Source organism: Akebia trifoliata, chromosome 4 (genome assembly GCF_017979445.1).
Source record: "Akebia trifoliata isolate Shusen 1 chromosome 4, ASM1797944v1, whole genome shotgun sequence".
NCBI classification, from domain to species: Eukaryota; Viridiplantae; Streptophyta; class Magnoliopsida; order Ranunculales; family Lardizabalaceae; genus Akebia; species Akebia trifoliata.
This window is the reverse complement of record NC_141378.1, coordinates 4,187,673-4,204,613: the sequence shown is the minus strand read 5'-3', so window position 1 is coordinate 4,204,613 and position 16,941 is coordinate 4,187,673. Positions and strand designations below refer to the sequence as shown.

At 36.6% G+C, this 16,941-nt stretch overlaps 1 protein-coding gene across 1 annotated transcript in view; it reads right to left on the bottom strand.

Moving 5' to 3' along the window:
* Positions 1–97: 97 nt before the first annotated feature.
* LOC147403105 (uncharacterized) overlaps positions 98–16,941 on the bottom strand; it is a 28,280-nt gene continuing 11,436 nt past the window's right edge. The window contains exons 11-25 of the mRNA XM_086438562.1: positions 12,641–12,708; positions 12,413–12,481; positions 12,246–12,323; positions 12,071–12,166; positions 11,339–11,409; positions 11,051–11,128; positions 10,790–10,883; positions 4,670–4,765; positions 3,366–3,580; positions 3,125–3,239; positions 2,352–2,483; positions 2,171–2,278; positions 1,519–1,628; positions 1,333–1,431; positions 98–1,234 (exon numbers count right to left, since the gene is read on the bottom strand). Coding sequence (XP_086294688.1) covers positions 724–1,234; positions 1,333–1,431; positions 1,519–1,628; positions 2,171–2,278; positions 2,352–2,483; positions 3,125–3,239; positions 3,366–3,580; positions 4,670–4,765; positions 10,790–10,883; positions 11,051–11,128; positions 11,339–11,409; positions 12,071–12,166; positions 12,246–12,323; positions 12,413–12,481; positions 12,641–12,708 — 1,940 coding nt within the window. The 3' untranslated portion in view covers positions 98–723. The remainder of the gene's footprint in view (positions 1,235–1,332; positions 1,432–1,518; positions 1,629–2,170; positions 2,279–2,351; positions 2,484–3,124; positions 3,240–3,365; positions 3,581–4,669; positions 4,766–10,789; positions 10,884–11,050; positions 11,129–11,338; positions 11,410–12,070; positions 12,167–12,245; positions 12,324–12,412; positions 12,482–12,640; positions 12,709–16,941) is intronic.

Genomic DNA, 16,941 nt, shown 5'->3' with positions numbered 1-16,941 from the left:
CTGGGAATTATAAAGAACAGATGAGAGACTAAAAATACAGATTCTTTGGAATATATCAAGGACACCCATGAAGAACTTAAATGAAGCTGCACAACAGTTACTCCAAAACAAAAATCTAACGCACAGCAGCGGTAAAAGTTCTATAAATGTGTGTAATACATTGACCTTTAACCTCAAAAGGATAGTTGGTTCCCCTTCTTTTATTCCACCTGAATCCAATCCACTGAACTCTCACATTTCAACTGAACCCTAAACAATACTAAGTTTCTCACCACCCCAATCAATTTTTTTTTTTTTTATAAAAAAAATATAGAGAAAGGAAAGAAACAAGAAAAATCAATGTGGGGTCAAATATGGACCCCCTTCCTATTCACATGGTTCACTGATAAAATAGTGAAGATCAACTAAGCATGGTTAAAAACAAAGCATTGAATAAAGCTTATGAATGTTCCATAGGAGCAACAATATTGTCATCTTCTTACCACCTTAGTAGGCAGAATCAGAAAAACCAACATGAGAGGGTTTACCAGATCCACGTCACCTGATATTTGAATTGCTTCAATCAAGTCCCCTTCGCTAAATTGCCATATTCACATCACCTGATGCCACCCCTTGTTTGCTCGACGGTAACCTTTTCATTGAGCAGGAATGCGAAATCCAATAGCCACCATAGATTTCTTCTATTGATTTGGACAGGAATCAAGTAATTTAAGGATGGAACTATTATCGTACCGAATACGGTTCCGAACTATTAACATCAGCACCACCGTTTACGGGAATTTCTGGTGGGGACTTGTTACCATTTGGTGGCAACAATGAAGGACAGTCTTCACCACTTGATTGTATAGTTTGGGGATTGTTTGGCAAGCAATTAGAACAGCTTACTTGAACTGCATGTTTCTTCTCACTTAGGCTATCCTCATCCGAATTGCAGTCTCCACCAGTACCAGCGTTGTTAGGAGGACTAGATGTGGTGGTGACTTTATTACTGGGTGGTTCTGTTGCATCGGTGGTACATGTTGAATGAGCAACATCACTGTCACTCGATTTTTTATCAAGTACTCGCTTCTTTGCCGACTCAAGTGCCTCGCCAGACAATGGGACTTTCCGTTTCAACTTGGGGGAATCTACTGTACTTTCAACTTTGGTAGAAGTTTCCTTCCGAAACCTACGCATTGGATTGTAATCATCATCGTCTTCATCGTCGTCATAGTCAACTAGCCCAGATCTTTGTCTACAAAAGAAAATCATCATAATAAATGATATTCCGATACCTCTCTCTACAGAATCAAAAAGGAGTTTGAATTCAAGTGTGTACAAATGACATGTCACCTTACAGATCCGCCACTGAAAATGGATCCATTAGGTTCAGGTTGAGCTTCTTGGTCATTGGTATTTAAAGGTTGCGCAGATGCAGTATCTTCCTCATCACTGATCAAGTATATAATGGTATAGTGATCACAATATTCCTAGTGACATACATTTTTCTTGTCAAGTGTCCAATAACAAATTACATACCTGTCCTCGTTGAAGTAGTCTTCTTCCTCTTTCTCAAGAGCACGCTCATCCATTCGCTTTCTAGTGTCAACAACATTAGGAGTGTTTCTTGTTTCACAGTTCTCTAGGGACTGAAATAAATGTATATTGTTAGTACTTTTTTATCCTTTTAAGGACCAATTGTTAGTAATTCCAGTATTGAACGATCAAATGTTGCCAATCTTGATGCCTTCTGTAACCATGTATATGGGTCAGATTCGGCAGCCAAGCCAAAATTTGTCCTATATGGGTTAAAAGTTTCGGATTGGGCATTGGGCTGATTTTTTTGTTAGGATGATCTCTACGGTAAGGAGATCCTCACAAAAAATCAGTCCAATCTGAAACTTAAACCCCATAAACAGTTGTTTACAAATTAATGGTAAAAATCAGCGGTCCACAATTCTTCAACTTGTACACCACTTTTGATGGGGTTAAAAGTTTCAGAATGGGTTGATTTTTTGTGAAGATGATCTCTTCACCATAGAGATCATCCTCACAAAAAATCAGCCCAATCCGAAACTTCTAACCCATATAGGAAAAAATGTGCTCCATGTTGGCTCCCCGAACGCTACCTATATATATATATATATACACACACACACACACACACACAAACAGAGAGAGAGTTTTTTACCTGCTCATATTTTAGTTTTAGGGAATGAATGGTTGCTAGATGTGAAAATTTGGCCAACTCATTCCAGAAAGACTCCACTAAATAAATAATTAAAATTTTGAGGTTCTCCTGCACAAATCAAATACAGATGAGCATAGCCTCTGAACATAATCCTCTGCAGAAGGGCAATAGAGATGAGCACCTTCTTCATATACTCGAAAAGTTCTAGAACTGCGGAGTTCAGCAGATTATAACGATTACCATTACCAACAAAAGCCTCTACAATTGGCTTCAGAAGGTTGTTCTTAACAACATGGCGTAGCAGCTGATCATCCTGCAAATCATAAAGTTTACAACATTATTTTTCTCAAATAAATAGTACGCCTGTGATGCTAATTATATGGATATACAATGGGGGGAAGAAAAATAAAAAATTTGTAGGACTACCTACATAACTCATAAATGGACGCAAAATAATGTTAAGCTGCCTGCCCACTAATTTACCAGACCAACTAGAAGTAACTAAAAATTGATAATATATGCTATACACGCGATCTATGATTGCATATATGTGTAGTAAGCCATTGATAGTGCACAGACCTTCAAAAGATCTCTCAAGTATTTGATAGGTGTAAATGCAATCATTTCCTTCCCAGATCTAAAACCTAAAAACTCTTCAAATTATGAATGATTGGATAGTTTTGGGGTTTTCGAATAATAAAATAAGTCTCATCTTTTCTGCATTTTATCATTGATATCAATTGGTGTATGATTTTTCTCCACTGAGTCATCAATTAGTTGACAGGAAGTTCATCCAAGCTCAATCCAATCAAGGTCAGAAGTTTCGGATCCATAGATGAAAAAAATGATGATGAGGACCTATCTCATGCAAGGATGGAAAGTGTACTAGCTGGCAAGCCCAAAAAAATAACAATATACCAACTTCTTTCAACGAATCAAAATGAAATCACTCACATTGCGGGAAATAATAGCGCGCATAAAGCGAACAGCAGCCACAACTAGGTACCTTTCCCTTCTACGAGTTAGAAACAAGACCTTTTCTATCACATTATTGAGGAGAAAATTGGACCTACAGCATAAAATCACAACAAAAATCAAAAAAATTAAAAACATATTACAGTCCACAGAGAGACTTAAAGTCAGCTAAAACTTTTAACCTAAATGTTTAAATGGCCAAAATAAAATACAACATTACTTTATCCTGTAAGGATGGTGAAGAACACAAAAGCATAGCAGTTCACAGATGTTTGACAAAATTTCAGGCTTTGTGAAAGCATGATTTTCTACTCTTCCACCACAACCAGCTGATTTCCGAATTGAACGAGCACCTCTCGATGGGCATGATGACGTTATGACATCTATTAACTGATCCAAGTGCTTCTCATAGAAAACCTCTATAATCGGCTCTCTCTGGAAAAAAATAATAATAAGAAATTTATCCGTCCTCATTGTGTACAGTAGTAATAGAGGATGCTATATCAAAATGCATAGCATAATATAATACATAGAACAGAACAAAAACGAAAATGGTCCTACACGTCACTCTTTTGGGGAGAGACATTCTTAAATGCAAATTTCAAAGTAGTTTTTCTAACAATTCAATGGAGACAACATTATCGAATAGAACTGAACACTAAATATTCTACATTTGTAAATAAACTCAAATATGTTGCAGACACGATCTGGACAGTAAGAAGCCAAAAACATTTTATCATCTTATTGGGTAAATTTTGCAAGACTTCTCTTGGTACAACTACAGGGGTGAACAAAGAAATTTACAACTTGGTACCTCCACCTAAGCACAACCATGCTAGGAAGATGTGGCAGAAAGAAAAATCAAATCAAGTATATACAATATATATCCCTTACTGAAGATGGACCTGCCTTCGCATATGGATGTGCTTCTAGCTGTGCTCTATTGAAGCCACGTATGGATCTTGATTTGTATCTATTAGTACTGATGCCAACATATATATATTAACACAACGGTGGACCCCACTGCTACATTGCCTTCCCCACCCCATCCCTCCTCAACTTTATTGTCTTTCCTCCCTTCCCCACTTTCAATAATGCCCCTCGAACTGTACGATATTTTCCTCTTGTACCCCTTTAACCCATTTTATTGTCTTTCCTCTTCTCCCACCTTCTTAAGAATACCTCTCAACTTCAGCATTTTTCCTCCTTTAGCCCCTTAACCCCAAAGATTTTTTAATAATCCCCGTTCCAACTTCATTATTTTTCTGCTTTTACCCCCCACCAAAAAAAAAAAAAAAAGATGCCCATGCCGAAGGGACGGGCAAACTGTAGTACATATATATAAGTCAGCTCGTTTTATTTTTCTTTATGTTTGTTTGTTCCAGGCCTATTGATTCTTCTCTATCCTAGATTATTTTTATTTGAATTTGTTGATTGTGTGTAATGCTTGGTTGAGCATGTATTCTCTTATATACAAGCGAGATTGTACACTATGTAACATCAGGAAACAAACCAAAATGGCACCTGTGGTCCTGACATATATGGATCCAATAAACAGCGAAGTATTTCAAGAAACTGACAGTGCATCTCCTCCCCGAAGTCTGTTATCAAACCTCTAACCTGCAAATTAACAACCACTGTCATAATTTACTATGAATTAAAAATGGCATAAAAAATATTTAATGAGATTTAGATGCAAAAGAGTATCTCTGTAGTGTTTGATACGAGTACGAATCCATGTCGGCCATGGCAATTTTCAGAAAATTTTGTGACCTTAACAATGGAACTTAATTTGAAAAATCAAGAAAAAAGAAAAGTGTTATAATAGAGGAAACAAGGGATAACACTGTACAGTACCATCTCTCACAGTGGCATTCGCCATTAACCATTCATGGTTTAAGAGAACAATACTTCCAATGCTGAGACCAAGCCCTGGGTTTCTCCACTAACATGAGTCATCTTCAAATGCTGCCCTTCCTTCTAAAAGACACAACAAGTACACTACTGGAAGAGTTTTCAACTTGCTAGTCTCCCCAGCAGTCTTGGGTATTGGCACCTTGGGATTCTAAGACCCTAGATGGCCCATTATCGTCTAGAACTTAGGCTTGAATGGTGTCTAACTCCGACACAACTCGAAAACACGATTAGGATCAGCCTGGACTGGTACCTGAATGGCTTGACTCCATTGTTTTCAAAAAGAGATCGTACATGCGATTTTGGGAAGGATTTTCGCATATAACATGATGGTATATGCGAAAAATCGAATGCTGTCAAGTATGCAATGGCATACTTGTAATATGCGATCGCATATTGCTATACGCGATAGCATATAGCATATATGACGGCATGTATCCAATGGCCAATAGATGACCGTTGGACAGCAACCTTTTTTAAAAATAAAAAAATAAAAAAAATTCTTTCTCGTTTGCGTATAAATACTCCATTCCCACACCCCATTCTTCTCCTAAATCAAATTCTACTTCTATTCTCTACAAATAAGATTTCTACACAATCAACTACAAAAATCAAAGAGATTAAAGATCAAATTCAAGACCAACAATTCAACATTCTCCTCTACACTCTACAATTTTTTTGTTCTTCTAAATTCTAGTCTTTGTTCTCTACATCCCATATTCCCCTTCCTACTAATCTCTTTCTATTTCTATATTCCATTTCTTCTATGTTCTAGTTCTAAGTCTCTAGTCAAGAATCAAGGTTCAAGATCAAGAATAAAGTTGAGACTCAAGATACAACAATTCTTGTTTTTTATTCAATAAGCTTTGACTTGAGATATTTATTTTATTTTTCTGTTGTTGACATGCGACATGTGACACTTCACACTTGAGACTTGATACTTGACATTGTGTTGAAGAACATGTCTTCTTCATCAGCCAACTCCTCTCTTAGGCCCAAATCAAATGACCCCGGTTGGAAATACGGTCATTATCATAATCTCACTGAAACGAGCCATGTGGCATGTGGATTGTGTGGCTACATAAGCCAAGGAGGAATTTTACGCCACATACAACACCTTTCCCACATGCCGGGGTCAAATGCAAGAGCATGCCCAAAAGTTAATCCCAAAATCAAATAGGAAATAATGGAATATTTGAACAAGCCTCTAGGGAAAAAATTTGATGATGCCGCCATATTAGAAAACTACATGGAGGCTGGTGGTAGTGGGTTTGTTGAGGAAGATGATGACCTTTATGAATATGATACTCCCCCCACGTCAACAAGTGTTTTAGACCACCTATTCCATCATCACGAAGAGCCTCTAAAACAACTCATGGGCATGATCCATTAGAACAATGGTGTGGCCACATCCAAGAAAATGTGTTCTAACAAAAAAAAAAAAAGGAAAAAGGTCTTGTTCAGACTACAATCGAGGTAGTGTAAATGATGGATAAACCACTATCCAATTAAATAACCAAGTGGCTATATCAAGCAGGCATGGAGCTTTAAGGTAATAGTTGAAGCCATAGGGCAATTTGAATCGGGTCTTAAATCACTATCTAATCAAAGGTTTCGTGTTTAAAGAAAAAAGTAGAGTTCACCCAAGGTTTTCTCAATGAATATCGAAAGAAATGGAAGACCTATGGGTGTGCTTTAATGGCCAATGGATGGACAAATAGATCTGATCGAACATTAATTAATTTTTTACTAAATTGACTGGTTGGAACTATGTTTCTTAAATTTGTGGATGCATCAACCCATTCCCACAAGGCTGAATATATTTTTAAATCATTAGATAGTGTAATCAATGAAATAGGAAAAGAAAATGTTGTCTAAGTGGCAAGGTATTAAATTTCGATTTTGGTGTCTATTTCGGATAGTCTGGAAATAGAAATATTTTGTGGAATGTGGAAATAAATACAATTTTTGGACAAGGTGTTTTAGACCTCCTATTCCATCATCACGAAGAGCCTCTAAAACAACTCGTGGGCATGATCCATTAGAACAATGGTGTGGCCACATCTAGAAAATGTGTTTAACGAAAAAGAAAAGGAAAAACGTCTTGTTCAGACTACAATCAAGAATCGTGTAAATGATAGATAAACCACTATCCAATACAAAGCCAAGTGGTTATACCAAGCAGCTATTGCTTTTTATAATGTTAAATTGAAGAGCTTTAAGGTAATAGTTGAAGCCATAGGGCGATTTGAATCGGGTCTAAAATCACTATCTAATCATAAGGGGTTCATGTGTGTGCTTTAATGGCCAATGAATGGACAAATAGATCTGGTCGACCATTAAATAATTTTTTAGTTAATTGACTGGTTGGAACCATGTTTCTTAAATTTGTGGATGCATCAACCCATTCCCACACGGCTGAATATATTTTTAAATCATTATAGAGTGCAATCGACGAAATAGGAAAAGAAAATGTTGTCCAAGTGGCAAGGTCTTAAATTTCGATTTAGGTGCCTATTTCAGTTAGTCTGGAAATGGAAATATTTTGTGGAATGTGGAAATAAATACAATTTTTGGAAATGATGGAAATGACAAAAATATTGATGAAATTTTCATTAACCCTGTAGGAAACGGTAAAATAGGCATTAAAACACACTCATTAAGTCATCAAAATACAATAAACTACCATATGGAGTGAGAAATTGAGTATCAACAACATTTTGCCACACGTACGCACATGTATTGAGAGGCTGACAGTGGAAATAACAATAATAATGTTGCATTAACTACATACAACTTAATATGTAAGACAATTTTAAATGAAGAAACTAGTAAGTATTGCATTCATGTGTAATTATATTTCTTTTATTTTTTGAATAAGTATGAATAAATTGTTATTGTATCCAACTAATTGAAACATGGTTGATTGTATGCATGCTTATATAAACGTACAAATATGCTTAGAATACATTAAAATAAGATGAAATATATAACTAACTAATCATAATTCATTTAGACTAATGGATGAATGTTCTATGCAATTTTTATTAGTAAATACTATGTGTAATTTACAAGTCCTTAAAAGAAATTATAAGTTTTGTTCAAAAAAGAAAATATTTCAATCGAAATTTACTATTCATCGAAATATTGCATTTTTATACCTAAAAAATGATAATTTAAGCCAAAATTCACTATTCATCGAAATATTTCACGAAACGAATAGTGATTTACACCGAAATATATACTAAAAGAAATTGTTGGTTAAATTTTGTGCCAGAAGTTGTGGAAATGGAAATATTTCGATATGTCATGGAAATATGTCGAAATTTAATACTATGCCAAGTGGTCATATTAGACAATATAGTTGCAGGTCACCTATTAATGGACAAGAGACCTCATTTGTATTGTGCAGCACATTGTATTGATCTTTTGGAAGACATTAGAACATTGCGGATTAAGGTTGTTGCTAATGCTAGGAAAATTGTTGTTTTAAGTAAAAGCATGTTTTACTGTTGCAAAGAATGAGAAAACACATTAGTGAAAACCTATTTAGACATGCAATTACCCGATTTGCAACGACTTTCGACAATACAAAGCTTGTATGGAAAGAAAGGTGAACTTAAAAGCTTTGTATTGTTAGCCAATTGGAACAACAGACCTTGGTCAAAGAAGGCTGAAGGAAAGCTAGTTTTCTAGATTATCTTTTCTCAAAATTTCTAGGCTAATGTCTCTAAGGAAATAAAAAATGCAGCACCATTAATTATTGTCCCAAAATTGGAGGGTGGTGATGAAAAACCACCAATGGATTACATTTATATCCATATGGAAAAGAAAAAATTAAAAATAATAAAAAATCGTGCATTTAGAAAAAGAAATTATAAGCCTATCACACACATTATAAATAAGAGTTGGGGTAACCAAATGTCGTCTTCATAGAATTTGGCTGCCTACATTCTTAATCCAACTGTGTACTTCCAAGCCACTGACTGGGATGAGGCGGATTCAACACATATGATTGGGTTCCTTGATGTCTTGGAATGTATGATTTCAACAAAAGATGAACAATACAAGATATTAGGGCAACTGGACCGGTACAAGAATAGTGAAAGAATCTTCGGGAGAGAGATCGTCATTAGACTTTTTTTATAGTCATTAGGCATAGAACTTCAAAGACTGCAAGTAAGAATAATAAAAGATTAAATATGATTTATTTAGGTTCAAGTCTTCAAATTCAAATTACTAAAATATTTTTTATCTTAAATATGATACAGTTGATTGGTGGGCGCAATATAGGGTGAATCTAATTTCGAAGGATTAATGTCTGAAGAAATTAGCATACTAATTCTTGGCCTAGTGTGTTTTGCATCCAGATGCGAGCGCGACTAGAGTACATTTAAGATGGTAATTTCTAACTAACTACCAATCTTTTTTCTTTGATAATTGATATTTAATATATTTTGAATGTTTTATTTTTTACTTTCTTTTCTTAATCTAACAATTTTTTAATTGATTGTCCATTTGAAATAATAGATTTACACCAAGAAGATGAAAGTTGAGAAAATTTTCAATGACTTGGTGTTCGTGTAATACAATCAAAGATAATGGGAAAGATTCGTACAGAGGAAAGAGCAGCTGGGATTCTACGACCCCATCTACCTTGATGAGCCGAATGGAGATCATCCATGGCTTACAGATGCAATAGATGAACCAATGTTCGAAGGAGAAAATCTCACTTGGGCACAAGTTGAGCAAGCTGCTTCTGCACCTGCACCAGGGGAAAGCTCAAGCCAAATAAGAAGAGGTAGCCGAACGAGTAACAACTACGTGATGAAGACGAAATACAAGAAAAGGAAGATAATGAAGTTGACGAGCCTTTAGATGTGGAAGGAGTCTTGGTGAGATCCAAGAAAGATGAAACTGAAGAAGACGTAGTACACGTTGAAAAAGATGATGATTTAGACAGTGACGGGAATGGAAGTGACAACGACAATAATAGTAGTGTAGGAGATGTGTCACAATGGTTAGGGATGGTTTTGTGAAGTACATGGCAGGTTACCAACAATATCATAAGTTGTACTTTGAATATTTGAATATTTCATATTTGTATAACTTGTATTCGACATTTTAAATTTGGATTGATAGCTTGATGCTTAATTCTTTTTTTATTTCTTTTTGTATTTAAGTATCTTTGGGCATCCAATCTAAGTTTATCGTTTTATTATTGCTGTTTTCCTTTTTTTCTTATTTTTAACTGACTTTTTAATCAATTCTTTTGGCCGAAAAAGTATATGCCACTGCATATGCGATGTGCGAAATCGCATATGCGATCTGGCCTATGCCATTGCACAACATCGCATATGCTGTTTGACAAATTGCTTGACTCAACCTATACTGGTATCAAATTGGAATCAACTCAGCCTTCACTTGGAATTGTCCTGGATCAGTCTTAGACGGTCCTAATCCGGATCCAGGTCCCTTAAACCAAGCTCCAAAAAAAGCCCTTTATATTTTTAGGCCTTGAATAAAAGACTAAAATGCAGGGAGGGAGCAGCTTTGTCATCACACACCAACTAGGAAGTTCAAGAAATTACGGGGAAGCACGCATCTAAGCATACAGGTGTGTGTGAACATATGTATGCCATGCACTGTAGTGAAGATTATAAGGCAACATATTCACACACCAAAAAATAACATTAGTACATAAAGCAATAAATCCAAAAGATTGAATACCAGAACTCCAAGAAGTATGCTGCCTTCCGGTCGAACAGCATGTGCTCTAAGAAGGTTGGGATCCTGGCTAAGGAAAAGCATAACGATGTCTGTCCTGCATTCCCAGTAGAATCATGAGATCATATTAAGACGGTTTACCATTACTTATTAAGAGAAAAGCAGTACTACCGTTATTCATGTTGATGATTAATAAAAACAAATATGTTAAAAATAATGGCAGAACCAACAATAAATTTATAATTAAAAAAAATTGATCGTTACCCAGTTACTATAAGTTTCTTATCTTGAGTCTGCAATGCATCAGTAATGATGTCAAAGATGCCTTCATTCAAGAGCTCCCTATACGAAACAAGTAATTTTAGAATGCAAATAACGGTTGTTTAACGACTATCACATTTGATGAAAGTTCCAAATACGAAAAGCTCTAGACTAAACTTAATCGGATCAATTCCATGATGATAGTTATTAGGCATTTATAGACTTCAAAATCCAACTTTCAGGGACAAGCAACTTAAAGGATCAAAGCAAATATCTCTCATAATTGCATACCTAAATAGTCGCAGTATCTGGGATACCTGCAAGCTTTTAGCTAAACTGCAAAACTCATGCAAGAAAAGTACCTGTTCCAAAAAAAACAAAAGTTAAATAGAGTCAATCTTGCAAAAAGCCACATCACACAATGAAATAACGACATATCGTTAACAGATACGTATGGGTCAGGATCCATAGACATATGTTCGCACAAGGCCATTCAGCCCACATGGAAATGAGTCAATAGCTGGACTTAAGGTGAGGATGGTATCTTCATCCTAAAAAAACCACCCATTTCTAAAACTTCATCCAATGTGACAACATGACCAGTCCATAATCGTTCAACTTGTAAAGCACTTTTCATTAGCTAAAAATAGCGGAAAGGACGGATTTTTTGCAAGTCTCCACGGAAAAGAGATCATCCTCATAAAAAATCAGACACAATTCATTTAAGTATAATTTGGACTATATGGGTTTATTTTGTCTATACTTGTAATACCTCCATTCTAGAATTATTATAACTTTATCTTACATTAGTGTAGAAACAAACACTACACTCTAACTTCTCTTCTCCTTTCTTCTAATCTCATTTCGCTAACTGTCATATCATTTTTGTGCACTCTAATGTTTAGGGAGATGGAAATCATCCAATTCTGGAATTTCCAAGTTGCAACTAAAAACATGCTGGGTGTCTATTTCTGTCTCCATTTAGAATGACTAGGAAATGCATAAAAGAGACTCATAAGTTACCAAATTCTTCTTCGATTCCGCAGAAATGGTGGGCGATCTCAGCCTTGCAAACAGTTCATGAATGAATGTACTATCATCCTTTAATGAAGAAATTACCTATAACAAAATATTAGAATTAGGGGACTAAGGATCATCATATATCAAAATGTTGAAGGACCAAAGTTGAGAATCTCACTGCAGCATTATTTGCATGTACAATGGAAGTGAGACTTGCAATTGTAGCGTCATCCAAGATTCTTGGTAAAACAACATCCTAACATGGTGAAAATAAGATGAGGATGCTACCAAATAAAAAGAAGCAAATAATCAATGATTCCAGTATTAAAATGATGTCTTTCAGACCTTTATATAACCAACTCTGTATGCCTGGTGGATCTTTGACAAAACTAAAGGATCATTAATAGGGATGGCCTGCATAAACGAGATGTAAAAAAAAACAATATTTCAATATTCTAATTTCTAAGAGATAAGCACATGAAGTCCATCAACTACCCCCCCCCCCCCCCAAAAAAAAAAAAAAAAAAAACTCCTTCCAACCAGCACACTCTGGACCAAAGTAAATAATATCACCTCCTTAAAGACCACGTGCTCTTTTAGGAAAGCCCGATGACGTTGAACATGAGGAACCTCCGGATCATCTGCAGAACGATGTTGTAGTACACAAATGCATAAATTGTCGGCTAATGGATTAGAGTATTATAAAAGATTCCCCATCTCTCTTACAGAGAGTAAAAATTCGGAGAGATCCACCCACAAATAATCAGGTTATCCAAGGTTATTCATTAGTGCTAAAAAATTACTCTAACCATCAATGTATCTTTTGAGCAAAATAACAACTGGAAAAAAAACATTGACACGTTATCATCAAATCCGTATAAAAAACGAACCGAATTACAAACAACCATAACCCATAGAAATTAATCATAGACCTACCAAAAATGGGTCATTTTTATTTATTTTTAAAATCATGTTTAAAATGAAAAAAGATGCTGTAAAAATGTGTTTTTTTTGTTAAGTCGAGTTGTTTTAATCGTTAGCAGTACAAATCACGTTTTAAACGAGACTTTTCCAAAATAATGGATTTGTTGCTGTGAGCTATGTAGAAGAATACACATCTCCAATAATACAGAACTACAGATAACACTCAGCCCATCTCCCCCACCCCAAAAAAAAATGACCAGGAATCCTTTTTAAAACAAACAAAGAAAAATACCAATAGAAGAAGGTGATGACTGCAAAATATACAACCATAAACTGATGGGAGTCTCTGATAAATTTGCACATAATGAGAAATGAAATTGATCCAGCAAAGACAGTAAACAAGTGTGACAGCATTAAAGCATCCTTTTTGGGGGAGGAGCCAATGAATCAAACCATCACTGATTGGAAGGAATCCAAGATTCAAACCACATATCTAATAAAAGGCATTTGTGGTCTGTAAATCATCCTAACTGTTTTGTGACATGTGTTGAGACTTGGCGGCCTGGAAAAGAATTACTCCACTATTTTTAAAAGTAACCATAACATCCAAAAAAAATTGGCAGGTTAACATCCATTTTTTCATTAGTACATAAAATTCAATAGTATACAACATCCATTTTTGCTAATTAGAGTGGTCTATACGACACTAAGTAACGTTACTCCACTGGGAGTGGTGGAGATCATTTCCACCCCATGTTTTGTCATGGATTAATTTTACATAACTAGGAACCAAGGGTACTCACTAAGTAGGAAATAGGTACTTGAACATAGAGAAATAGGAATCCAGAATTCGCACAATTCACTGAAGTGAAGCCCTCTAAAAACAATACCGAACACAGAATAAAAGCTAAACCATCCAAAAGCTCGATATATGTAGTAAATTTTCCTTGCTAGTGAACACCTTGTCCAGCAGGAAGGCACACTTTACAGAGAATCAGATCTGAGTCCCCATATGTCCAACCCCTAATAAATCCAAAGTTCATCTTATCGTGATTGTCCTACCATAAATGAATTCTGCTAAACACGTGTGAACCACCTATCGTGATTGTCCTACCACTGAGGGTACTTTTTTTTTATAAGTATAATATATTGATAAGAACAAAAACCAAATACAAGGAGGCCGAGGAGGCCTCACAAAACTACAAAAAAAGGAACAAACAACATTAGTGATTACAAAAGGAGTTCCATCTAAATACAAGGAGAAATGGCCTACAAGTCAGAACAACTCTTATCTAGTAAAGAAGTCTGCTGCATTAATACATGGGTTGAAGGGTAGAGAGTTGTTAGAATGTGGGTTTGAGACACGAAAGTCCATCGTTCCAGGAGAGGGAGAAATTGATGATTCTGTAACTACTAGTAAGATGCTGCACAGATTTCTATCCTTTGGCAAAATAGTGGGGAAAAGAGGGCAGTCACAGGGAGATAGCTCAAGTGAATGTTGGAAGATTCTGAACACTCTGTCAGATTCGGAAGGTGATCCAGAGGAGATGCTTAAGGAAGGAGGCGATGTTTGGGAGCTGATTAAGAAGAAGGAAAGACATTCAGATGGTTCTCTTATACCAATCTCTAAGAATTCGGACAGACTACGTAACAATCTTTAGGATCATCATGGGTTGTCGCTTAATCCAGGGAACTCGAGCATTTTGAGTATGTGGAAGGATAGTCGAGGAGAATTTTCTAGAGAAGGTATCTTAAACTCTTCATCGCTTCCTTTTGCTTTTATTCTCTTCCCTCCTTTGAACAATTCTTTGTTGGTTTTTTGTATGGGTTCTGCTTGGGCTTCTTGTTGTTTTTCTGTGTTCCCTTGGTATTCTGTTAACAGGTTTCAAACTCCTTTAGCCTTGATCGATTCTCCCCAAAACAGTGAGCTCTCTCAAGATGAGGATAATTTGAAGGAGATTAGTATAGATGTCCTTCGACTTTCTTCGTCTGTGGTTCCCTTGACTCAGATTCCAAATGAGGTGGCTGGTTTGAATCAGACAAAATGGTATTTCGATAGACATTGGGCTGACAGAGGTTTAGAAGATCCAAACTCGATTCAGGTGGAGAAATTGTTAGTGCAAACAGAGATGGAAACAGTCGAATGGTTAGTAAGCCAGGCCTTGAGTATGGCGGAAGAATTTGGAATAATACCTAAGACAGATGATAAGGATTGTTCGCTTATATTAAGAGTAGTTATAGGAGACTCGAAGGATAGAGCCCTTCTTGAGGCAGAGTTGCAGGAGTTAAGCAGGGAAAGTGGAGTAGGTGTTGAGGAGTTGGGTCTAGTTGTTTCAGATAGCCAGGAAATTCAAACCTTCAGGGATGGTCAATCGAATGAGGTTGTTGTGGTGGCTCCTATGGAATCAGTGAAGAGGCTTTCTAGGCCAAGATTGGCCAATGAGGTGGAATGATTGTATAAGTGGTTTGTGGTTTAGGTCTGGGTTTTTATTTAGGTTTCTATGTCGATCAAGATTTTGTCTTGGAATGTGAGAGGTTTGGGGGATAGAATGAAGAGGGCGGCAGTGAAAGCGTTCATCAAATCAAAAAGGCCTATCTTAGTCACTCTTCAAGAGTCGAAGCTTTCGGTTTGTGAGGACAAGGTGATTAAGGATCTTTGGATGGGGAATATTGGTTGGGTTGCTCTTCCAGCTCTTGGGAGTGCAGGTGGGATTATTTTGATGTGGAATAAAGACTTGATTCAAGTGATCGACAACTTAGTTGGGGCTTTTTCCATTTCTATCCTCTGTAAGTGCGTGAATGATGATTTTCAATGGGTTTTCTCAGGGGTTTATGGTCCCACAATTAGTAGGGAGAGACAACAATTTTGGGAAGAATTGGAGGATATCGCGGGTTATTGGGATAAGCCTTGGGTTTTGGGTGGGGACTTCAATATCATCAGATTCACCAATGAGAAGAATGGGGGACAGAGAATCACAAAGGGGATGAGGGACTTCAATGCTTTTATAAATAGATTTGCCTTAATGGATTTACCCTTACTCGGTAAAAGGTTTACTTGGTCCAATAATCAAGTTGACCCTAGGATGTCCAGATTAGATAGATTTTTGGTGAATGGGGATTGGGAGGAGAAGTTTCAAAATGTGGTACACACGGCAGCCCCCAGTTTAGTTTCAGACCACACTCCTATCGTTATTGAGGCCGGACAATGTCGAACTAGTCCGATCCCTTTCCGTTTTGAGAACATGTGGCTTATTCATCCAAATTTTGCAGATCTTGTCATAGATTGGTGGAGTGAGCGTCCAACGGTGGGGTACCCAGGTGTGGTTTTCAAGAACAAGCTCAAATATCTAAAAGAGAAATTGAAAGGGTGGAACAAGATGGAAGTGGGGAGGGTAGAATTGAGAAAGGGGGAGCTCCTCAAGGAAATTGATGTCCTAGATTCTAAGGAAGAAGTGGGGGAGCTACAAATAGATGAAAGAGTGAAAAGAACTGAGCTTAAGTTAGAATTCCAAAGAGTGGCTTTGATGGAAGAGATAAGTTGGCGACAAAAATCTAGGATCAAGTGGCTTAAAGAGGGTGATAATAACACTAAGTTTTTCCATAAGGTGGCCAATTATCATAGAAAAAATAATCAAATTGCCAACTTGACGATCAATGGGAGTATGGTGGAAGGGGAAGAGGGTATTAGAGAGGGTGTAGTGGATTATTACAAAGAGCTTTATAGGGAAAGAGAGGATAGGAGACCTCGTCCCGACAATCTCGACTTCAATACGTTAACTCATGAAGAAAGGGTGTGGTTGGAAAGGCAGATTGGGGAAGATGAAGTGAGATTAGTTGTTGCTTCCATGGGTGGAAACAAAACACCGGGGCCAGATGGTTTTACAATGGAATTCTTCAAACATTGTTGGGAAATTATAGCCGAAGATTTCATGAAGGTGGTTTGGGAGTTA